The 24,553-nt window shown below is 52.7% G+C and overlaps 1 protein-coding gene across 8 annotated transcripts in view; it reads left to right on the top strand.

The window, feature by feature from the left end:
* LOC120392089 (zinc finger protein 385C-like) overlaps positions 1 to 24,553 on the top strand; it is a 186,582-nt gene that overhangs the window by 113,237 nt on the left and 48,792 nt on the right. The window contains exons 1-3 of one of the 8 annotated variants that reach the window (XM_039516472.1): positions 10,761 to 12,431; positions 13,265 to 13,894; positions 16,665 to 19,520. The exons of 5 other annotated variants lie outside the window; for them this stretch is intronic. In XM_039516472.1, the coding sequence (XP_039372406.1) occupies positions 13,376 to 13,894; positions 16,665 to 18,197 (2,052 nt within the window). In that variant the 5' untranslated portion in view covers positions 10,761 to 12,431; positions 13,265 to 13,375 and the 3' untranslated portion in view covers positions 18,198 to 19,520. Of the gene's footprint in view, positions 1 to 8,394; positions 8,428 to 10,760; positions 12,432 to 13,264; positions 13,895 to 16,664; positions 19,521 to 24,553 lie in introns of those variants that run through there. 2 more of the 8 variants (XM_039516474.1, XM_039516483.1) reach the window with 2 other exon arrangements.

Below are 24,553 nucleotides of genomic sequence, written 5' to 3'. Positions count from 1 at the left end.
ACAAAATGACTTTCTGTATAGACATTTGCCATGTTCTGTTTTAATTTTTGTAAATAAGAAGGTTGAAATCCAAATGAAACAGTTCAGATTTATTGAAACAAAATGTTGTGATTGACGTAAGACCCCCCCCCAAAAATTCAGGTTTTTGGTTTGTGAAAAATGTTGAGATTTGGACTTTTTGTCCCAATTCAGGAGAGGGGGAAAAAAAATTTTCAGGGCAGGAAATTTGTCACAAAATAACATGACTCCAGGAGCTGGGGCTTTTAGAGAGACACCAGATATTGTGAGACTTCTGAGAGCTAGCAACCCTGGGTGACAATCTGGCCCCATTTGGAATCAATGGCTAAACTCCCATTGACTTCAGCAGGACCAGAATTTCACCCCTTGCATTTGTTTCACAGTAAATCTATGTGCTGGAGATGGCATCTTCCTATCTCCACCATAAGATACCTTCTAGGGTGATTGATTCTGTCACACGCAAGGTGCCAACTGCTTGCTGGTATTCTGTATGTTCTGAAATGTAACCGTTAGGTTAAGCATCGCCTGGCCCCATCTAAGCCAGCACTGTCCCAATTCTGGTCGAGAGCAGAATCTAGTAAAATGCTGGAAACGTACGTGAATGTGTTACCATTTGCCAGTGAAGTGGCGTGAGCTGTAATACCACATAGTGACCTGACTGAGCCCGATGGCTGGGGGACTCCGTGGCAGGAATAGAACCCAGGAATCCGGGCTCCCTGGTTTAACCTGAGACAAACCCCAGGCAGCTCTTGCAGATTCCCACCACCTGCAGGCCTCTCTCGCCTGCCAGCTGCCTGTGCTGTGGGTTGCAGTTTGATTTAAGTTCATACATGGAGCCTGTTACCTTGTTTTATCCCCGTCTTCAGGACGGGGAGAATCAGAACCTCGGGATTCAGATTTTCGTTTTCCTGCTCTAGCGACGCTCCCTTCGTAGAGCTGGGAGTGGAACCCGGGAGTTCTGACGACTGCCACGCTACCCACTAGTCCTTCCATCTCCCACCCAGGTTCCACCCACTCCTCCACATCAAAACGATCACGAATTATTCTCTTTGGGGGGAGGGGTTAAAGGCACGGTGCACAAGTGGAAGATACGGCTCATAACGCCGGCGGACTCTGCCATTGGCAGCTCCATCATATCCTGAGGCTGATACATTCACTCGGATACAGAAAAGGCGCCTGCCTGTTGGAGTTTTCAAGGCATGTCCTGGGGGGAGGACAAAGCAGTGACTATATCGAAGTGTGTGTGTGTGTGTGTGTGTGTGTGTGTGTGTGTAGGTCCCTTTAGAAAGAATTTGAGGTGCTTCTGCAGCCGCATGCCATGAGAGTGTTTGGTTTGTCAACATTTGCAAGCCGCCCTGCTGCCGAGAATCTGGCCCTTCTTTAGTTACCCGAGTAGGAGCTGAGCCTTGTAAACCTGGCCATGAACTCTATTAAAACTTGGCTCTAAATACAATTTTCCCAAACCCTGTGACTGTCTGACATTGATCCCCAGCCCCCTCCGCTCTCCTCCCATCCTGCTGGTGTTTCCATCTCTCCTTGGGTTCATTTCTTTATTTTTCATAACCGTGTCCCAGGACGGGGACGGGTGGTGTAACCACCGGTCATTGTCTCTGTGCCGTTTCTGAGAACATTGTTTCGCGAGAGTCAGGTCCTTCTCATTCTGAATTGGGAAGAATCCCTCTGTGCAACGTGGACAGCTGAGATGGCGGCTCGGCTCGGGTCCTGCCTGCAGCTACAGAGCATGTTGGGCAGCAGGTATTTCTGGGTGGTGGGAGCGATTTACCAAAGAGCCAGCTCCTCTAAACCGCATCGCACGGAGGGAGCAGGAGGAGGCTGACGGGAGGAAGAGGGGCTGTGCAGGCTGAGAGGATGGCAGTGCCATGTGCGCGTGTGTGTCTGTGGCCCTCCCCTGAATTGTGAAAGGCTGGGAATTCCTGGGGAAAGGGAACTTTTCCCATATGGAAAAACACAGGATTTGTTATTAAAACTGCCTATCATCAGAGCTTGGGGAGGAGACGTTTATTCTGCAAACTATCCAACGTCCAAACACCGTCCAATTAGGGTAAAAGGATGCTTTGGCCAAGAGCTGTTTAGAAACCCTGTCAGCTTGAAGCGATTCGTACGTGGCAAGTCCGTCCTATGAAAAGATGGCTCCTGCTTGTCCCCGCATGCCTCTTTGCTTCCCCTCTCTCCTTTCCAACCAGCAGCAGGGAGGGACGTCCTGTGGATAAGGCACTGGAGTGGGCATGCCACAGACTCCCTGGGTGACCTTGGGGCAGTCACTTGGTTTCTCTGTGCCTCAGTTCCCCAGCTGTAAAATGGGTATGGTACTTCCCTACCTTACCGGGGTGCTGGGTGGATAAATACCTCCCAGGTTATGCAGTTACCATAGGAACAGGGGCCAGGTCATTTCTTCAGCTCTTCCAAAGCACCCAGTGCCCCTTTAACTGCCAAGGTAAGTGGACAGATTTTCCCCTTAAGAGCCCAGCCCCCTACGTGTCCGCTGAAAGTCTGCCCCAGAGATGGGTGCTGAGCCTTTGGAAATCGGGTTGCTCAGCACCTCTCGGAAGTGTTCAGGACCTTCCAGCGTTGAGCCTTAAATCAGGATCTTCCGGGGTCAGACCCCAGAGCAGCAGTGCCCGTGGTTCCTGATCGTACAGGGAAGGGGATGCCGGAGTGAACCATGTTTATTGTGCTGGATCTTACCTTGACTCTTGTGCCCAAAAGGCCCTTGCTGTCCTGGTGAGGGCTAACTGGGAACCTCTCGGAGCAACTCATGTTCCTGCTCCGTAGAGCATGTGGCGGGGCTGAAACCCAGTGGGTGATAACAACAGGGAGCAGCTGGAGGCCTAGCTAGAAACACAAATCTCCCACGGCCAAGTCACCAGCTAATCTCAGGGCTTCCCTTTTAGCTGTCGTGCTCTCTGAGTGCTTGGAACGAGTTTAAATTGCAGAAGCAGCAAAGAATCCTGTGGCACCTTATAGACTAACAGATGTTTTGCAGCATGAGCTTTCGTGGGTGAATACCCACTTCTTCAGGTATTCACAGTTGGTATTCACCATGCTGCAAAACATCTGCTAGTCTATAGTCTATCTAGGATTGCTTGCTGCTTCTTTGCTGCTTCTCTAGAACCAGACTCTGATACTTTAAATTGCAGGTGCACTTCTGAGACTCCTGCTGCCATCCCAAGGAGAGATGCAGCCCCTCTGTTGTTAGAATGGTTTATTACATGGCGAGTCCCCAGAAATGTGCCAGGCACGTTACAGAACAGAGAGACCGAGGTCTCTGTCCCAAAGAGCTCGCAGTGAGATAGGAGGTGTAATGTGACAAGAAGGGGCATGGGAAGGAGGGCGGAGAGGTTGCAGCAATAAGATCGCATCGAAATTCAGCTCAAGCACGTGCACCCCTTGGTGGGTCAGTTGGATGTCAGTGGTTTGGGCTGTTGCTGCTGGGGTCATTCTGGAGTGTGTGAGTCTTGCTGAGGGGTTGGGATGGGGGGCAGGTGTTGCTGGGTAACCGGAAAGCTCCAGAGTTGTGCCAGGGTTTTGGAGGGGATAGAAGTTCTCCTGCTTCAGGGCACAAGCCCATATCTCTCTATTGATGGCCAAGAAGAAACTTGCCCTGGGAGCAAGTTACCCGGTAACAGCAGGGGTTCTTGCACCTTCCTCTGAAGTAGCGCTGGGCCGAGATGGACCCTATGGCAATTGCTAGGTGCTGTTTGTCCCCCCATTCTGCGTGTCTTCAGTAGGGTCTCCCCTAAGATCTGGTACCCTGTTCACTACCACTTCCCTCCCAGCCGCCAAGGGAATGCATGGTAGCCTGCAGGACTGAATGCAGCTGAATACCATTTTCCAGATCCCAGGTTCCCACTTCCTGGCTAGACCAGGCTCCTCCATCCCTGGCAGTGGGTCCTAGTGGCAGGAGGTTCAGTGCAAGGACAGGGAGAGGGGAGATGAATCTTTCCTGCTGTCTGATGGAAACTGGGTCAGCCTTTTGCGCTTCTGGATGCCTGTTTCCCAGCCGGCAGGGTCCTCTGGACATTTCTGTTCACTAGCCCTGGAGCCAAATGACCTTTCCAGTTCTAATCTGGGCTTGTGTGAGACCGGAGAAGGAGAGTGCTTCGTGCAGCGCAATTGATTCAAAAGACCAAGTCCTCTGTCTCACGTGCCTTAGCACAAAATTAAATCTTGTACATTTTCATTTTCCGAGCGCCCATCTCCAGTTTCAGCTCAGCGCCCGTTAGCACTAGGTGGGAGCTAAGGTAACCGGGTGAGAACGGTCTGGGACAAGGCGTCTCCTGCCAGCCTGGCTCAGATCTCTAACGAACCCTGAGAGAGAGGAATTCGCTCTCCAGGCTGGCAGCCTTCCCCACCCCATTCCAAGGGCCAGCTTCAGCCAGATACAATACGGCTCCTAATCCAGGCACATTCCACCCAAGTCACTTCCCCACCTCCCTTCATCTAATTCTGGCTCAGGTGACGCAGGAGGCAAGAGCCACTTCTCAGCACTGCACCGGGGCTGGACACAGATGGGGCCGGGGAGCGGGGCGGTAAAAACAGGTACATGCAGGCTCCTCTCCTGAAGGGTAAGCCCGGGGGGGATCCCTCCGGCTGTTAACGTTCCAGAGCAGTCAGGAGCCCTAGAACGCGAGCTGGTTCCCCTTCAACCATCCAGCATCAGTGAGGGGAGGAGAATGTTCCGGGTCTTTGCCCTCGGGGGCAGGCCCGTGCCACCCCCCCCACAACCCCTATGTCCAGTGCCCTTCCGCCCAGAGACCCCCACACAGACCGCTCACCACAACTGCCCAGCGCCACCCCACAACTGCACAGTACCCCACACAGACCCCCCCACTGCCCAGCGCCCGCCCACAGCCCCCCACAACTGCACAGTGCCCCACACAGACCCCACTGCCCAGCGCCCCACAGCCCCACCACAACTGCACAGCACCCCACAGCCCCCACTGCCCAGCACCCCACACAGCCCCCACAACTGCACAGTACCCCACACAGACCCCACTGCCCAGTGCCCCCACAGCCCCACCACAACTGCACAGTACCCCCACAGACCCCACTGCCCAGCACCCCCACAGCCCCACAACTGCACAGCCCCCACAACTGCACAGTACCCCGCACAGACCCCCACTGCCCAGCACCCCCCACAACCCCCCCACAACTGCACAGTACCCACACAGACCCCACTGCCCAGCGCCCCCACAGCCCCACAATTGCACAGTACCCCACACAGACCCCCACTGCCCAGCACCCCCACAGCCCCCACAACTGCACAGTACCCCACAGACCCCCACTTCCCAGCGCCCCACAGCCCCACCACAACTGCACAGTGCCCCACACAGACCCCCACCCAGTGCCCTCCCACAGCCCCCCACAACTGCACAGTGCCCCACACAGACCCCCCCCTACCACAGCCCAGGGCCCCAACACACACAAACCTCCCCTGCTGCTCATCTCCCCCTCCCCACACACCCCCCAAGACCCACTCCCCCATGCCCTGCATTCGGCCGCACTCTCACCATGTCTGCTGGGCTAAGCCGGCAGCGTGACCAGGGCTGGCCCCTCTGGAGCAGTGTGATCAGCCAGGCCAGAGCAGACGTGGGGCCAGCCTGGGCCAGGCTCCCTCAGGACCACGTGTCTGGTGGGGCCTGCCTGAGCCCCCCACGCTGCCCCCTCCACTGGCCAAGCCCGGCCTGGCATCTGCACCTATCTCAGGCGGCTCAGCCCCGGGGAAGCGAGCAGGGCCCCGCAGGTGGTGGGCAGCAGAGACCGGTGGGAGCTGGACCCGCACTGGGGAGTGGGGCAGACCTCTGGGACGCGACCCCCGAGAGCCTGCCTGGCCCAGCTGCACCCACTGGCCCCGTGGCCAGCAGCCTTGCCCAGCCCGCATGGCGGAGCCCGGCAGCCACTCACACAGCAAGGCCTGGGCGCTGGACTGCCCCGGGCGAGGGGCCAGACCCACCTGTGTGGATGGGTTAGACAGGTCTGTAATGGGCCCCTTCCCACTGGCGCTGTTGTGAACCTGGTCCTCTGTGGTAGCCGACTGTGATGCTTTAGTTTCAGCATCAGGCTCTGATCTTGCAAACAGGTGGGTATGTGCCTGTGTCTACACTGGTGAGTCATCCTGGGGGGCTTCAGTGGGACCCCTGGTCTGGCAGAGTCAAGTATATGCCTGTTGGCAGCATCTAAGCAACACGGAAGTCGTCACGTTTTACCGGCCCTGGTGTAGGCACGCTGGTCTAGCGCCTTAGTGCAGACACAGCTGGAGCCATATGTTATGATTATTATTTACCTACCATGTGTATCACAGCAGCGCCGAACAGCCCCAGTAACGGACCAGGACCCCTGGTGCAGAGTCATACACCCCCTGCCCTGCCCCAAACCCCCTAGTCCTTGCCCCAAAGAGCTGGGGTGACCAGATGTCCCAATTTTATAGCGACAATCCCGATTTGGGGGTCTTTTTCTTATATAGGCTCCTATTACCCCCCACCCACGCACGTCCTGATTTTTCACACTTGCTGCCGGGTCGCCCTACAAGGAGCTTACAGCCTAGGTAGGTGCTTTAGACCACTATAGCTAAACCTAAATGGGAAGGAGAATAAACTCACCGGACTCCTTGTTGTTCTTCTGGTAAAAGGCTCTTTTAGGCTGCTATAACTGCATCCGCACCAGGGTCATACCAGCTCTAACTATTTTGGTAACAAACCACCTCCCCAACCCCACATAGCTGTAGCGGGACAAAAACTGTCTGTGAGCCAAGCCTAAAACTCCCTCCTTCCGAGCTGTGAAGCTGGGAGAAACATGAATGAGTGAGGTTTACATATTATAGGCAGTGCTGGCAGCAGCAATGCCTGTAGTTAAGGTTGCGTAACGGTTTCCATGGTAAGCCCCTGTTTTGTGTTGCCTCCAATGTGATTGGAGATTTTTGATGTCTCCTGAAATTACATTGCAGAATTCTTCATCCCAAGAGGGGAGACACTTGAACTATTGCTCGAGTCTCCAGCAAGAGAGATGTGGCAGATCTGCTCATGATACAGCGTGATCTGTTATGGTATTAGAGAGCCAGAGGAGTGACTTCATTGTTTAAAGGGGCAGTCAAGGTGGGAGAGGTAATATCTTCTTTGCACCAGCTTCTGTTGGTGAGAGAGACAAGCTTTCGAGCTTGCACAGAGCTCTTCTTCAGGTCTCAAGGGGCAGTGTCGTTTCAAAATTGTGCTTGATAGTTTTTTTCTCACCAACAGACAGACCTTTACAACATTAAAACTTCCTTTTGACCCATCGTTGTTTGTGCAACAAAAACAGACTAGTCTGTGTCACTTCAACTTGTGAGTCAGTTTCTATAATAGTTGGGGGGGGAAATAGGCTAGTTTCAAACATAGGCTGATCCGTTTCTGTTATCTGGCATCAGCTGGTGCTGGCCTCGGTTAGAGCCAGGATACTGGACCGAAGGGATTTGGGGTCTGCTCCAGGCTGGCTTGTTTCACTTTCCATGTTCCATGTTTCCCTTTTGGGTTTGGATCGCCAACAAGGATGCCATGTTTGGATTGCAAACGCTGCAGGAGGATGTATGGTCTGGTCTTGTTCGGTTTTGTTTTGTTGGGTGTTTGGTTTTTTTAAATAAACCTCCATCCTTTGAAATTTACAATGGAACCCTTTGGATTGCTTCCTTCTGCTGAGGTTTTTCTGCTGCATCCAGCACTGTAGCACCAGCCTCATACAACAATCGGGGGGAGTGAGACCTGCCTGCGTTAAGGTTAAAAGCCGTTTCCTTTGGGTGTGATTTGTTTTAGGCTGGGGAAGGGGGCAGGAGGCTGGTTTGGAAGCTGTATAGACACTGCAGAGATGGGTAGTTCTGTAAAGCAGAGGAGCCCGGGGTTCGATTCCTACCTCTGCCGCAGGCTCCCTGTAGGGCCATGGCCAGGAACTCGGAGCTGGGTTTCTCCAAAGAGCTCGTTGCACAGATAGGTACCATGGGGGAGCCGCTTCGTTCATGACTGCTTGACCTAGGAGCGGACCGCCTGTCAGACTGGGGACCCTCCTTTTGCCTGTCTTGTAAACTCCTCGGGCCCATGTACAGCACCTGGCACCGACCGTCTCAGCGGGGCTGGCCGGGTGCTCTCACACTGCACATCATTAATCCAAAGAGCAGCTCCCAGGGCGGGCGATTTCTCAGACGCAGCCTCAGCCTGAAAGGACCAAGGGGGTTTTTTTTGGAAGGAGTCAGGCCTGTGGCTTGGGGGGGATTAAATCACCTGGGGAGAGACAGGCCCCTCCAGTAAATCCCCCCTTTCCCCCTCCATCCCTGGCCACCACTAGTGGCCACTGCAGCTGCTGGCAGCTGAGAGCATCTGAGCAGGGAGAGCGTCCACCGAGCAAGATGGCTGCTCCCATGTCCCAGTGAGTGTGTGCAGGGGCTGCAGGGCTTTGTCTGCACCCAGCCTGGCCCCGCTTCCCTGGGGCAGCAGCCTGCAGGTTCTGCCCCTCGTGCCCTGGGGAGTGGCTGCCTTGGGGCGGGGGGGCAGGTCTGGTTTACAAGGGGTGGGCTGCTTTGAGTCTGATTTTCTCTATTTAAAAAAAAAATCTGGGAGGTTTGCAAGCGCCCTCCCCCCCCCTCCCAAATCCTATGGCAGCTTTTCAATGGTACGTATGGGGGGGGCTGGCTATGCAGGAGGAGGGTCCGGGGGGGCTGCTCTTCTCTAAGCCGTTATCCAAACCTGGTCGGAGATCAGGAGCCGGGGATGGGGGGGATGTGAGGATGTGTTTGTAATCTGGGCTCTGGCTGGTGTCTTTGGGGCTTGGCTGTCAGGGGAGAGGCTTATTGTCTGAAAATACATCAGCTCAAACTCCTCCGCAGCCAGGTGAAAGGGGGGGACGCCCCGGAGGGGACGGGAAGGAGTTTGGGTCCTTTCCCCCCAGACACACACACCTGCCTCCTCTGAGAAGGACCCGGGGCTTTGCATGATCTGCTTCGTTCCCAGCAGTCGGGGAGCGAGCAGCCCCCAGCAGACCTGGACTTCACCCACCACAGCTGCTCCGCTGCTTCTCACTGCACCGTGCCCACCCCTCGCTTCTCCGGGCGCTTTCACTTTACAAAGGAAATGGTTGGATGCTTTTTTACCCATGTTTTAGCCCAGGTCCCCGCACGCCCCGGGCTCTGGGCATTGGAGAGGCAAAGTCTTTGGCTGACCCTTGCCTTTGGGAGGGGCAGTTCTGAACAGAGTTTTATGACATTTTATTTTAGGATAGTCATTTTTTTTAAAGCAACCTGCGGGCGAGAGGCTGTGGAGTCAGTTTGTTTTGGAGTTTGGGGGAGAGCAGAGAAAATGGAAGGGTTTGTTGTGACACGTGATTGTTATGTGTTGTGTGTATTACGGGAGCACAGAATTCTAGGGAGCCTCTGGACTGTAGCAGCTCAGGCAGGGAGATACCTGGGGTTCCAGTCTTGGGGGCTCAGCTTCTCCCATTCTTCTTACGTCACCTGTTCCTCCTCCGAAGCCCTGCTGACACCTGAGTGCTGCCCAGGGGGCTATGGAAGCGGGTTGATGCATCCACACCCCCTGGGAGTTCAGAGAGCCAGCCACGGCCCCTGCTACCGTCCCAGGGGAGGAGGCCAGGGCAGACTGGTGGGGGGAGTGGATGGGGCCAGTGCTCTGGGAGCTCAGCGAGTTTGATCAGGGTCTTTGGGGCGGAGACCTACCATGAGGGCCCGAGGGTTAGCCAGGTGCGCAGCGATGCTCTCTGTTGGGAAAGCGGCGGTTAGGGGGAGCGTGGGCTGTTGTGGGGACTGGGAGCGTGGCTGGCTGTCATCTAGGACCTCAGACCCTCTCTTCCTGAACGACCGGCCCCCACTCTCCTGGGTCTTCCCTACATCCCATGCAAAAGCTGGGTCCCGCTCAGGGAAGAGGAGTTACCTGGGGCAGGTTGGGAGAGCCTTGGTGGGGCCTCCAGGAAGCTGGAGACAGGGGACCTGGTGGAGCTTCCCCGGGCGCTGACTGACTGGCAGTGGCCGAGGAGACATTTAGCAAGACGCTTTTGGCTTTGACTCTTAGCCAGGCAGGGCTGTCACAGCCTCCCAGGAGGAGCTATTTCTCTCTCCTTCCCAGGGGAGCTGAGGGTGAGGCTCTTGAGCTTAAGCTGGGCAGGAAGGCTGCAAACTTTGCAAAAGAGCCTCCTGCTTTAGGGACGGTTTCTCCTGTGTGCTCGCGGCTGCACCAGGCAGAGGAGGGGACAGGAGCTTCCCCAAGGAACGCTGGGTCTCGGAAGATAACAGGCTGGCTACGGTAGATTTCAGAGGATACCAGCCATCATGCTTCAGGGCACGAATACCCTGCGGTGGGCAGGAAACTCCCCTCTGGGCAGGTGGGCCAAGTACCGGGTTTCTCTTTCCTTCCCCAGGAGCATCTGATGCCGACCACGGTCAGAGACAGGCTGTTGGACTAGGTGGACTCTAGTGTCTGCGCCAGCCTGGCAGATCCTTTGCTCCTGCTTTAGCACCTGATCCAAAGCTCAGTGAAGTCCGTGGAAAGACACCCCTGGCTTTCGTGGGCTTGGGATCAGGCCCTTAGAGGGGACAGTCCATGTGCCGTACGCGTCTAGACGCAAGGCAGGTAAATATTGTTCCTGGTCCAGTTGGTGGGTGGGCAGTCGCAGGAGGCATGTGCTTGGGTGGGAGGGTTTTGAACAGGGAGGAGGAGCACCAAGGGTTAGGAACTTTCTCCCCAGCACGAGGGGCCATTAAGTAGCAGAGCCCAAATTCTGCTCCGACTCCTGCCCAGAACATCCACACAGGCTCCCAGGTGGCCTTGAGGCTGGCGTGGGTAAAGATGGGGCAGAACGCGACAGCTCAGGTCCCTCTGCCTGCCGGAGTAGAAGTGTGGAAGTTTTCTTTGGTTTGAATGTTTTTGGCCGGCTGGAATGGCCACGTGTCGAGACCTGGGTCTCACCTGTAGCACAGGTGGACTGATAGTGCTTAGCAGGTGCACGGCTCTTCACAGACATCCTCCCAAGCCCCAAAGGGAGGCAGGGAAGTACTGTTCTCATCATGCTGCACATAGGGGAAACTGAGGCAGGTTTGCTAAGTGAGGTGAGGTCACAACAGGGAGGAAGTGACATGGCCAAGATTGGAATCCAGGAACTCCTGGCTCCAGTCTGGTGCTTGTCCCACTTGCCCGCACCTCTGTTCGCCCCTTCCCCATCCGCGCAGGTTCTGCTGTAGCTAACTCCGTTCCGAGTGTCCGTGCGGCTGGGTGACGCAGCTCGCCTGTGCTGCAGGATGCCTCGCGCCTCTCTGGCACGCTCAGCCGTGGGCAGTCTTCCAGCCCCACAAACCTGGCTCTCTTCGTTGGCAGCGCAAGAGCCTGCCACTGCGCCGTGCAGGCCAGCCGAGGTCACGCTGCTGACCGCTCCGAGCGGCGCTGACAAGCAATCTCCTTGCAGTTCAGTCCAGTTCCTACTGCCCCTCTGCCTCCCTCCTGCAAGGGACTCATTTCTGCAGACAGTTGGGATGCTTTCCGGCTCCAGGCGTGTACTTCCCCCTCCTCGGGGCTGGGCTGGGCTGGGCTGGTGACACCTGCTTGGAGAGCAGAGACCAGTGGAATGTTACAAAGAACAGATCTGATGAGCAGGGTGATTACGGGGGTGGAATTTAGAGTAGCCGGAGCCTTGGCACAATTGGCTGCCATCAGGAAATGCTTCTGTGCCAGGAGCCCCTAGGAGCCGTGGCGATTCGAGGGCGAGTCTGTGTTTCAGACAGGAAATGGCTGAAGAAATGTACAGAACGACCGGCTAGTTCTGTGTTGGTGCAGGATTTCTGAGGTCCAAGAGGAAATTCCAGTGCCCGGCCCAGTGTCTCCTGGAGTAGCCAAGGAGAAACTGAAACCCGCCTGGCAGCGAGTGGGGTCTGGAGGGGGGAAAGGGGGGCTGCCCAGTCCATAGCCGTGGGTGGCCAGCGTGCACCATTGTGGCACAGATGCTACGTTTCATCCAGTAGGAAGTGGAGCTTTGGGATTCACCCTCTGCTGCTGGAGACTCTCCACTGCTCTCCTCTCCCGTGGGCTCAGGGTTGGAGGCAGGGCTTGCTGGTTTGATGAAAACGTCAGTTCCCTTTCCCTTCCCTCCTTTGTTCCCCCCTGCCCTTTTCCCTGGAGTTCCCCATGCTTCTTCCTTTCTCTTTGTCATGAAGTCAAGTCTGCACCCAGGGGTGGGAGAACCTGCTCTCGCGGCCTTTTGCAGAATCACCGCTAGCTACAAGGCGTCCCTTATGAGGGTGTCAGTGGGAAATGAGACTAGACCATTGCAGAGGAGATTTCCCGTCTTGCACTTGCACTTCCTTGTACCTTTCTGGAGCGGTTTGTAAAATCCCAGCGCTACAGAACCCAGCCGCGTCTGGGCCCTCCACAGAGGTGGGAACGAAAAGCGGTTGCTAGGGCTTCGGAGTTGCCCTTGACTTGCTCGCACATAACACCCTAGGCCAGTGGCCCAGACCTGTGGCCAGCTGTAACGAGGCGATGGTTGCCGCCGTGCGTGGGGTGGGAAGCCTGCGAAGGCGCTGAAGCAGGGTGTGCCCAGAATGCCGAGGGGGGGGCTGATGCGAAGGGGATGAAGGGAGGAGCCGCTGGATTGTTTGGGCTTCCAGACGTGCTTTGTTCAAGGGCCCGTTTTCATGGCAATGAGAATCAGCCATTGGGCTGCATTAGCTCATGCCCTAGGGGGACGGGGACGTTGCATGAATGTCCTGCTGCTGGGTGAGGCTTCACAGCCAGTAGCAACACTGGGGGCGCCCATCTAGGCCGGCCCACGGAGTGTAGCCCCCGGGTTCCCTAACCTGGCTCCGAGGGGTCTAGACAAGGGGTGGAACCTTTCCGAGTGCTCACGCTTCTGCCATTGTTACCCTGAGCTGCGGGTGGCAGCAACCAAGGGAGCGGATGGGACGGGGGAGGCCCTGGCAGCCTGCAGCTCGCCCTTGGGGCTGCAGCGCAAAGCATGCTCTGTGCTTGGATATCAATCACCCCTTTGGCTGGTGAAGGGGAGGGTCTGTCGGCCAAGGAGGCCAGAAGTGTAAAGGAATCTCGCTGAGTTGTCGGCCTGGCCAATGGCGGCTGACGCTCAGGTGGGCGCGCTCTGTGGTCGTTTAGCGCCGCCGTAACCCTGCGTTACAAGACAAGAATAAGTAATTAGCAAAGACAGAGGTTTGCCAGCGCCCTAATCCTTCTCCCCTTGTCTCTTTCATCTCCAGTCGAACCAGGAAAGTGGTACTAGACCCTCCTTACTAAATTAAATGTAGAGGCTGCTCCTCCAAGGAAAAGTTCAGTTCATCCGTAGGGTTTGATTTCCCAGCCACAGCAATATGGTGCCTCCAGGGAAAAAGCCAGCTGGAGAAACGTCCAATTCCAATAAAAAGTGTAAGCGCTATTTCAATGAGCACTGGAAGGAGGAATTTACCTGGCTGGAGTTTGACTATGAAAGGAAACTCATGTTTTGCATAGAATGTCGCCAGGCGCTGGTGAAGAATAAACACGGCAAAGCGGAGAATGCCTTTACCGTGGGCACGGATAACTTCCAGCGTCATGCCTTGCTGCGGCACGTCACCTCTGGAGCGCACCGCCAGGCGCTGGCGGTTAACAGAGAGCAGCTGGCGTTCGAGGCTCGCGTCCATAACCACCAAGAGCTGCGCTCCGTGATCAAGGTGGAAGTGAACCCCGCCAAGATAGCCATCCTCACCACCGTGTACTGGATGGCTAAGGAAGAGATCCCGGACGAGAAGTGCTCCTCGCTGCTTGAGTTCCAGAAGTTCAATCTCTGCCAGGCGTTGCTGACCTCGGAGCTCAGTGACTGTTACCACCCCCGCAGCGTCAAAGAGATGCAGGTGTGTGTGAGAGAGCCGGGCACTGTTCGGGTGTGTTTTCTGTCCTTGTGTTTGATCACAGTGGCTTTGGGCTGCCCCCCCCCCCCCGCTGGCGACATGCCCACCAGTAAAGGCACCTTAATGCCCCCAGTTCAGCAAAGGGCTGACGTCCATCTCCAGCAAAGCACCTGGGACCCAGTTTGGGGAAAGCATCTCTGCACGCAAAAGCTCTGTGGATGTGCTTTACCTAATCGGTGGGACAGGAGCATGTCCTTACGTTTTGTAAGGATTCCTGGATCGGAGCCATAAGCACATGCTCCAGTCCCACTGGGCGTGTCCCCAAGTGCTTTGCTGAACCAGGGTCTCAGAGCCACCTTCCTGTCTTAAAAAAACACTTGAAGGTGTCCACCGTATAGGTTCCAATATAACTTTATGAATCCTTAATCTTGATGCCTGGCACTTTTACTGTGCTCTGTGTTCTCCCAGTGCTGTGCAGACGTCACCTAATCAGTCCTCACCAAAGTCATTGGGAAGTGGTTAAGCAGTAATATAGCCCCATTTTACAAGTTGGGAAACTGAGGCACAGGCAAGTTACTGCAACTGCACAAGGCCACTTAGCTTTCAGGGTCTGCAAAGGCCTGGGCTTATTTGGTGCCTAGGTCTTGTTTGCTGGCCTCTCGCGAACGGGCGGGTTCCCGCTTGGGGAATAGTGGCAGAGCTGGGACAAAAACCTATGAGTTGCTTGGGGTCACCCATTGGCTCAGTCCATTAAGCCATGTGGCCTCTTGGTCCGCACTAAACCTTCCCATCAAACCACTTGCAGCTGGCGATCCTCCTTTGGGGCTCCCTTGGTGTGGAGGCTTAAGACAAATTTCTCTGTATTAAAAATAGATGCAACGTCTGCTTCGTGTCGACAGCTAAGTAGGCAAGGTGGGCGTTCCTAGGCGCCAGGAGACAGTGGTGGAGTCCAGCAGAGACTGGCCGTTGTTACTGAGCAGGGAGTTTTGCATTCCTTCTGGCACTCACGGGCTTTTCATGTATCTGGGGGGCCAATGGGCTTTAGAAGGAAGTGCAAAGAATCCAGTTTTTAAAACCGGAAACATTTTTTCCCTCCCTCCTGTTTGAATGTGCCAGATTTCACAGCAAATTAATGATGAATATTTTAATGATAAAAGCTCAAGAGATTAATTAGCACCAGAGCACTGGGGGGAGGGGGGTGCCCTTTTTTTACCCTAACCTGGGTGATCAGGAAGATCAAGTTGAAGGCGAAGAGTTCAGAGAGGATTTTCTTAATTTTACAAATGTTTCATGCCTGTTAAAATCAAATTAATTTGTAGTGAATCTTGGCTGTTTGCCAGTCATTTAGCTACATAAAGAACCCTATTTTACTGCAGCTAGACTAACCCACTAATTAGATTCCTCAGCCTCTAATGGTACTTGCAGCATTCAAATCAGTGGTATTTTAATGAAAAGGGCCAAATGGAATTAAAGAGAAAAAGACACCATGAAGTTTGATGACTTCTTCAGTGTGCGATTTGTTTTTAAAGCATGAGAGTAATTGATGAAATTATAACAAAATAAAAAAGCAGGTCTTAGATGTGCTAATGATGCTCTAATGAGGATGAGATTCAGGAGTCCCTATGAAGAGGGAGAGGGGAGAGTCAGGAATGCACTCCTCTTTGGGATCCCACCTAAGCAGATGCTTAATGTTAAGTATGTGCTTAGGGCTGATTGAAATCAATGGGACTTAAGCAGAAGCCTAAAGTAAAGTATCTGCGTAAGTGCTCTCCTGAATCGGCGTGTTAGCTTGAGTTCCCAAAGACCGTTTTATCAAAACAAGTAGCAAATTCCCTTCTTTTAAAAAAAGGAAAAGCAATTGGGACAGAGCCTTCACTTCCTGTATGTTTGTTCAGCACCAAGCACAGCGTGGCTGAATCCTCTGGGCGCTCACAGTATAGAGATGACTGAATAACACTGCCTAGCGCGACATCACTGCTGTGGATCTTACCTCTCTGACGCTGGTGTGAAAGGAGAACAAGGCCTGAAGAGATCGTAGAGATGGATACTGTAGCTTTTATTTTTTTTAAATAAAGGTTGCCTGGATGATTGTCACTGTAGTTTCCATGTAAAAGATTCTGCTCTGTCACCCCCGTGTAAATCCGGAGGGAGTCCTGTGGAGTTACTTCAGATGTAGGCCCCAGTTCAGGAAAGCTCATCTCTTCAGGGAGGGAGTTTCAGCATGTGCTTCTCTTTGAGCATGTGTTTCAGAGTAAAATTTTCAAATGCGCCTAAGTCTCACTGTCTTCCATTGACTTCTAAGTGAGCTAGGAACCAAAAGGTACCGTTCTGAACGCACCCAAGTCCCATTTCCAAAAGTGATTTAGGCTTAGGAGCCTAAGTCTCATTGAAAGTCATCACTTAAGCCACAACTTTAAAGCAATTTAGGCTCCTAACTCCCTTTAAACATCGGGATCTTGGAGCAACATTTTTTTTAAAGTGCCCAAGTACCATTGATTTTCATTGACTCCTAAGTCACTTTTGAAAATGGGATTTAGGCTAAGTCATTTGGGTACAATTGAAAATGTGACCCGAAGTCTCATGGAAGGTCGATGGGACTTAGTGAAGGCAGTGTCGAAGTGCTTTCCTGAGTCAGGGCTGTACGCCGGGTTAAGTGAGATCAGAATCAGGACGCCTTGCTGCTTTTAGGGATATTTTTAAGCATGCTTCAAAATTCATTTTAATTTCTTTTTCCCCCCTGCCCACCCTGATGCTGCTTCGTTAACTGGCTCAGGCAGCGATCGTCAAAGTCCTTCACAACGAGGACAGGCACAAGATGAAAGCCTCGCCATTCGTTGGGCTGGTGGTGGACGAGACGGTCGACGTTCTGGAGCACAGGAACCTGGTCATGTTTACAACCACCGTCTCCCCGTGCGACGGGCAGACCTCCATCACATTCCTGGGCAGCTTTGAGCTGCCAGCTGGGGAGGCCTACACTGTGGCGGACAAAGCGGTCGAGGTGATGCACTCTTTTGGCGTTCCCACCATGAAGATCACGTGGCTCAGCTCTGACAGCTCTTCCCTGATGGCCGATAGGCTGAATGGGGTGGGGACCAAGCTGAAGTCCATCTGTCCTCTTCTCACTGAAATGCACTGCGTGTCCCACAGGAGCTCCCTGCTGCCAGCTGAGAGTGTCGTTAATATTGAGTATGTCCGGAAATACGAGACCACGGTGGATGCTGTCTACCGACTGTACTCCAACTTCAAAGGGGAGAGCAACAGCCTCCAGGAGCTGCAGAGTGTCCTGGATCTATGTGAGATAGACCTGGAGGGACCCAAGACCATCCATTGGACTTCCATCTTCCCAGCTGTGGAGGCAATTGACTCCTCATGGCCTACATTGGTGCTTCTGCTGGAGAGTGAGTCGGAGAGGTCCCCTGTGGCATTTGGCCTCTGCGAAGAGCTCAAGAAGTTCCAGTTTGTGGCTTTCACAAAGATCCTCCTGGATGTCCTCCCCATCTTCCAGAAGCTGAGTCGGTTCTTCCAGATTGAGGATTTCGATCTCTCCATCCTGAAACCCATCGTCTCTGCCACCGCCACCACCCTGCAGGCCCAGAAGACCACGAGCGGCCAGAACTTCCAGGAGTTCCTCAATGAGATGAATGAGCATCCCCGAGAGGACCGGGAAGACGAGAGCCGTTTCTACTACAAAGGGGTGGAGCTCGCCAGCTGCTCCAAGGTGCACCTGAAGAACTTTGAGCACTTGAAGGAAACCTACCTCGAGAGTGTGCGGGGCAACTTGCTGGATCGGTTCCCTAGTCATGTGCTTGAGGCTGTCAACTCCTTCTCCGCCATCTTTAACCCCAAGTGCTACCCCCAGTCTTTGGATGATATCGGCAGCTACGGCATCACCGAACTGAACTTCCTCTTGCAGGCTTATTCCCGGGTGGTGGTGAGTGAAAGGGCGCTGAACGATTTCCCCCTTTTCAAACGGATAGTGTTCAGCCTCAGCCAGTTATCCTTCAAGGACCTTTGCGTCAAGCTGGTTTACAGCCATTCCGAAATGCACGAGCTCTTCCCGGACTTTGCTGTCCTGGCTGCCATTGCTCTGGCCTTGCCTCTTGGCTCGGTGCTCTACGAGAAGATCAACCGGGGCCAGGAACTCATGAAACGCAGCCAGTGGCGCTACGCAAAGGACTCCGGCCTGTCCAACTTCATGAAGATCGCCATAGACGGGCCCACCATTAATGAGTTTGACTTTGCATTAGCCATTGAGTATTATGAAAGTCTGAGAGAATCCGATTTCATCATGGCACAGGTTCAATAAGATGAAAACCAAGCCACCTTTTGGGTGATCAACTGTGAAAATACGAAATATTTTTGACTCCAAGATAACATTACCCTGCTGATAGGGTGTGAGGCCTTACATTTAAGCAAGAATATCTAAGGGTTGAGTTTTGTTTTGTTCTCATTATTATGATTTTCCCTTTGCTCTACCACTCTCATCTCTTCCATCAGTTCTGATCAGCCAGCCCCACGAACATGCTCCAGAATCTAGGGCTAAATGTGAAATGTTGCAAGAGTGTTCTGTTCAGCGGTGGGAGTTTTCGAGCAAGTCCTATTATGAAGCAGGACAAGGGAGCTTTTTCTTAAATTCATTTCGGTCCTGCTATCTCAAAAGAAATTTGATTGAATTGGCTGAAATGTTTAATATCCATTTTTCCTGTTGGTTTTAGCCACACTATTACATTTAACATTGTATTTAGATTCACTTTCTTTCCTTCAAAAAAAAAATCTCATATCTTGAGCTCGAACATAACGTTGCTTACACACACCGTTCCTGGCAGCTTTCTCTTGATGTTCTGTTCTGCAAAAAAAATCCAATTTTTTTCTCTTTGGAGCCTAGAGAATGAACGCTGAAGAGACGGCATATCTTTCTAGCTCTGTCACACGTCTCATCATGCCTAGCAGTGTCTTGTTAAAATTCCTTGCACATAGCACAAAATATTGTTAGTGTTGGAATCAACTCATGATCCTTCCAAATTCAAGTAATTTGGAGAGTGATATTGTAATCACCAAGGAAATAGTAACTTTTAAATGCATCCTTGTGTATATATGTTTGTGTATATATATAAATTTATATAAATATAGATATATATTAAATAAATATATCTTAACTTTCCTAGTGTTAAAATACAAAGATATCTAAAAGGACTTTGGTTTTGTTTTGTTTTTGCAATGACAGAATAAATTATATACAGGGGTCCAACAAAGTAATAAACTGAATTCCTGGTCTTTTCAGAACAGCACATTGCCCCTAACCTTTCTGTTGCAGTCTGAGCCTTCTGCAATCTTACAACCAAAGAAAATGGCCTGTAACATCCACCTTATGGACAAACTTGAGTTTTGTTTCTATTGATTCTTTTCTTTTTTATTTTTTTAACATTCCCTCACCTTGGAGTGAGTGATCCCGGGACAGTCGAGGGTCAGACGGCTCCTCTATCCGTAGGGGGTCGGTACACAAGCGTTTAACCTTTGTCACCATGTCCGGATAGAGCCTGTGTTGTATGGCATGTGTCCTCTTTGTTATTTACACAGGCTTATGTTTGTTTTTATCTTATCTTACTTGCGGTGTTTTTCTTAGTTTGGGGGAGGGAAGGGGGAGAAGACCCTTATTACTGGTTTTAATTTGCAATAAAGTCAAAACATTTGACTAAAGTATCATGTCATTTTAATGCTTGTGCACAGCTGTGCTCGTCTAGCAAAGGGTTTGGGCAAGATTAGCTGTACTAGGAGGTCAGAAACCCCCCAAGTCTCCCGGTTCCCATGCTGAGCAGCACCATCCCTGTTACCAGCAGGCAGAACCAAGCCTCTTGTGCTTCCCCGGCAGCCATCACATTGTCCTCGTTTCATGCACCAGTGCATGTTTTCCCACTAAGGATCGAGAGCCCCGTGAAGACAGTGGGAGTCTATCCACTGACTTCTGTAGACTTTGGATCAGGCCTGAGTTCCCAGTGTTAGTGGGTGATGCCTGATGCTTCCCCAATGTCATTCCTGGGGGTCCAGATCTGAAATTGTCCCTGTGAGCGTCTCTCCATCACTGTCCTGTGCTTGTTTTCAGTGGGGTGTTTCTCCTCCAGCAGCTCGGGGGCTGTAGTGGAGCACTTTGCATTTGTCTTTGTTAAACTTCATCCTGTTTACCTCAGACCATTTCTCCAATTTGTCCAGATCATTTTGAATTATGACCCTGTCCTCCAAAGCAGTTGCAATCCCGCCCAGTTTGGTATCATCTGCAAACGTAATAAGCGTCCTTTCTAGGCCAACATCTAAGTCGTCGATGAAGATATTGAAGAGATCCGGTCCCAAAACAGACCCCTGCGGAACCCCACTCGTTATAGCTTTCCAGCAGGATTGGGAGCCATTAATAACTACTCTGAGTACGGTTATCCAGCCAGTTATGCACCCACCTTATAGTAGCCCCGTCTGAGTTGAATTTGCCTAGTTTATTGATAAGAATATCATGCGAGACTGAGAAGGGGGTGAGGGAGGTGTTTCAGGATGGAAAAGGTCAAGAACAACTGTCCTAGGACACGTATCCGACGTGCATCCGACGAAGTGGGGATTCACCCACGAAAGCTCCTGCTCCAACACATCTGTTAGTCTATAAGGTGCCACAGGCCTCTTCGCTGCTTGTCCTAAGACAGAGCCGCTTAAGCCTCAGTTTCCCTTTCTGCCTCACTTGCCTGTTGTGAGGTTCTGCCTGCCGACGTCTGGCAGCTGCCGAAGCGTGGGCAATTACTCCCATGTTTACAGCTGTGCTCACTCCCATTTTTCCAACCCCGGCAGTTTTCCCACTCCAGTGGGCGTCCCCTCGCCTCCCTATCTTAGATGGAGGGGAAACATTGTTACAGGTTTTATTGTCACCTTTCGGAGGCCAAGCCGGGGCGGCACGGAGTGGAAGCTGTGAGGCAAGCTGTCTAGCTGGATCATCAGCCCAGGTCTTTCTGTGCAGCTCCAGGTTACAGACACGCGGTGACACAGGAGAGAGACAATTCGTCTTGCAATCTGCTTGGACTTCTAAGCGCCGGGTACAGAAACAAGCGGCTTCCACCCTGAGAAATAGGCTTGATTGGACAGTCACAATCCCTGGATTACACCAAACAGTGACAGCGGTTCTGGGTAACTCCCACTCCTTCGCTCTCTAGTCATGCACACTGCACCGGGTATGACAAATGTCATTTTGAGGGTACGTTATCTGCAGATGGATCAGGGTGGTCTGTTGCCATCCCAGTCGGTCTTTTTTTCCCTCTGCATTTATACCCCACTTGTCACCACAGTACAGTATCTGAATGCCTCTAATAATATCCCCACTGGGCAGTGGGGGAAACTGAGGCTCGGAGAGGTGACGTGACTTACCCAAGAACACAGCAAGTCAGTGGCAGAGCAGGTAGAAGAACCCAAGAGTCCTGGCTCACACCAGTGGGCTCTAACCACTAGATAACACTGCTCTGTGCAGCATGAGTAATATGGCCTGTTGATCAGCCTGACAGACTCAAGGGGAGAGACACAGAATCTTGTGTGGAAGACGCTGCACTGGGACTGGGGAGGAAGTCTGGAGTCTGTTCCTAGTTCTGCCACAGACTTGCTGTGTGACCTTGGACAAGTCACTTAACTCTCTGTGGCTCAGTTTCCACCTCTGCAAAATAGCGATAAGGATATTGATATTCAGCCTTTCTCCCACTCTTTGTCTGCCCGGGATAGATAGAGGGTGAGCCCTCTCCCACGTGTTTGTACCGCACCCAGCACAATGAGGCCTTGATCTTGGGTAGGTCTATTGTACTAAGGGTGCCAGTCTCTCCGAGGGAAGCGAGAACCAAGTCCTTGATTCAGCCAAGCACTGAAGCACAAGCTTCACGTTAAGCACAACGTAAGTGTTGGCCGTTGTTCTTGCTTGGAGGCCAAACGTGCTTGTTACTAGGGGTTTCCCCAGGGAGTTCTTTTCGGAGCCTAGTCCCCACCAAAGCACGCGGCTCTCTGTAGCTTAGTTACAAGTTACTTCTTGTGGTAATAGCGACGCTCTCAGCCCCACACGTCGGGCACCGTGCTAGCAATCGCCTCGTTTCACCAGCGCAGCAACGCCATTGCATTTGCTGAGCTGCAGTCGCCGATTAGCAGAGACAATTCACCGGCATCTTTCCTCACCATGTGAACGTTCTTTAAAAACAACAAAAGAGAAAAAAACATTTTGAATGTTACGGACAAAGATGGGCAGATGCCCTTGCAGTCCAGCCCCGAATCCAGTCACTCTGATGCTGCTTTCCGGCCTAGTGTTACAATCGCGTGTAAAAGGGTGGGACGCGGAGGCCTCCCCAGGGGCACCGATCCCTCTGGATGCTGTGCCACGCCAGCTCAGAGGATGCGATGCAGAAATACCGTTTCACGCCCCAGAAAGTTCATTATGTGCCGTTCACCCATTTTTTTGCTGGGTTTTGCCTTTTTTTCTCTCTTCTTTCCATTTATTTATTTTTTTGTTTGTTTATTTTTAAACTGTTTCCCAGATTTCCCTCCTGGGTGACTTTGGAATTAATTCGATCAATGCACGCCTGATGAAGCAAACAGTAATTTTTACCCTGGAGTTAGAACTGGCTCAGGGATAGCTCCGATAAAGAGAAAGAAATGAATATGTGCATTCTCCCAGAAAGAGGTCACTTTTGCCTGGAGGGCCAGTGTGTCATGCTTTTTATTCTGAAATTCAACAATCTTGCGAACTTGGAATTTCAGATTTTCCTCTTGGCTCCCCGATCTGCCAGGCTGATGCCAGTGAAGAATCTGAAATACATAGAAAGAACGGCCGGCATCTGACGAAGGCCCTGATTCGGCAGAACAATTAGGCAGGCGCTTAAGCGCGTCTCTGAACGGGCATGGAATGCTGGAGTGGAGTCTTCAGATCTGAAGTGACTCTGGAGGGGGAGTATGAAAGACACAAGTGAAATCCTGGCCCGGCTGAAGTCAGTGGGAGTCACTGGGGCCAGGCTCTCGCCAATGAGATTTAGATGCCTCACTGTCACTTGTGCCTTTGAGGAACGGCCCCCTCTCTTGCTGCCTTCACGGTAATAATGAAGAGGCAGTGGGTAGAGATGGGGGTTCTGTTCCCAGCTCGCGTGCTAGCCTGCTGGGGAACCCTGGGGGAAGCATTTCATGTCTTTGTGCCTCTGTTTTTCCAGCTGTAAAATGGGGCTAGAGTTACTGCCCTCCTCTGTAAGGCGTTTGGAGAGCAGTGCTAGATAAGAACACGGGGTGGGGGTTATTTTCCTAGTCACTGCAAGTTCTGCTCAGACACGTTTCTTTCGGGTGAGGGGAAAGGCTTGTGTTTCTGTAGCAGGCACAGAACTTCTCTGTGGCCGTACAGGCTGGACAAATAGCCCAATGGATCTTTTTTGAAATGGGGCGAACAGAGCTGAACGCAGTGTTCAGAACCCACCTCCTTTCTCTGGAAACACCTGACTTTGCAAGCAAAGCTGCAAAGACAAGACCTCCTCCAGACCCCACCATTAAGCTTCTGATGAGCTTCCATGCTGTCAGTCATAGTTCTGCTCTTATGCAAATACAGCAGCCGTCCCAAGTTAATTGTGTGGCTCCGTTAACGGCATGTTTGTGATTTTTAGAGATTCATTTAAAGCCACTGGGATCTCTGTAGAACAGAAATGTGTCTTGTTGTATCGGAATATGTCTCTGAACTCTGTGTCTTTGTGTGATTTAAAGTCGGCTGTCAGCTCCTGCCTCTCCTGTAGTTACCAGGGCGCGGCCCAGGGAATATACAGCCAGCGTGATGCGCTGTATCTCAGCGAGCACGCAGGGCAGGACTGCACTCGTAATGTTTTCACGTCTGCAGTGCACGGTGGGGTTTATGGCAACAATACATTTTGCGCTCCACGGTAACGAGCCGGCACCCCTTTCTCAGCTGAAGAGTTTTAAAAGTTCTAGTCCAAGAAGCACTGGAGACAGGAGGCCTCACATAAACTAAAACTTAGGGGAAAGGTTGACCTTGCGCTTTCCTGCAGAGAGGGTCAGGCACAGATCGGGGGCACTTCTTACTTGATAAGCAAGATGGGCACCTAGGAATGGCCATAGCAGAACAGGTCCATGGTCCTTGTCTCTGACAGTGGCCAGCACCAGCTGGGGAGAGGAAGGTGCAGGGTCCCTCGCTGGGCGGTTATGGAGTGACCTGCCCAAAAGGGGAAATTCCTTCCTAATCCCCACCCAGGGGTTGAATGGGGGAGAGCGACAGTGTGCTTCCAAGCTCCGCCCACAAAATAAGCTCCGCCCAAAGAGCCAGCACTCCCCGGAGCCTGTGCAGATGTTCAGGATAGGGCTGAGTTGGGCAGCGGGGGCGCTGCTCAGCTTGAAGGCTGGTACCCTCCCCCGCCGTGTCCAGACTGGCCGTGCAGTCTCGGGGGGCTCCCGTGCAGCCCCTCTGCAGCGGCTCTTCCAGCCGATAGCCTGGAACGGAGACCTCAGCCCCTGGAACCACGTGAACGTGGCTCTGCCGGCCTCCTTCCCTCCCACACTGGACCATGTGGGACCAGAGCAGGGACCCTGTCCACCGTGCGAAGGGCTCCCCACGCCCCCGTAGGAGGGGGGTGTACGTGGGGCGAGCTGCCTTGGCTCTGTGCCCTGCGGGGA

Source organism: Mauremys reevesii, linkage group 27, assembly GCF_016161935.1.
Source record: "Mauremys reevesii isolate NIE-2019 linkage group 27, ASM1616193v1, whole genome shotgun sequence".
NCBI lineage: Eukaryota > Metazoa > Chordata > Testudines > Geoemydidae > Mauremys > Mauremys reevesii.
Note: the sequence above shows the minus strand (reverse complement) of the source record. Positions and strands in the feature narration are given on the sequence as shown.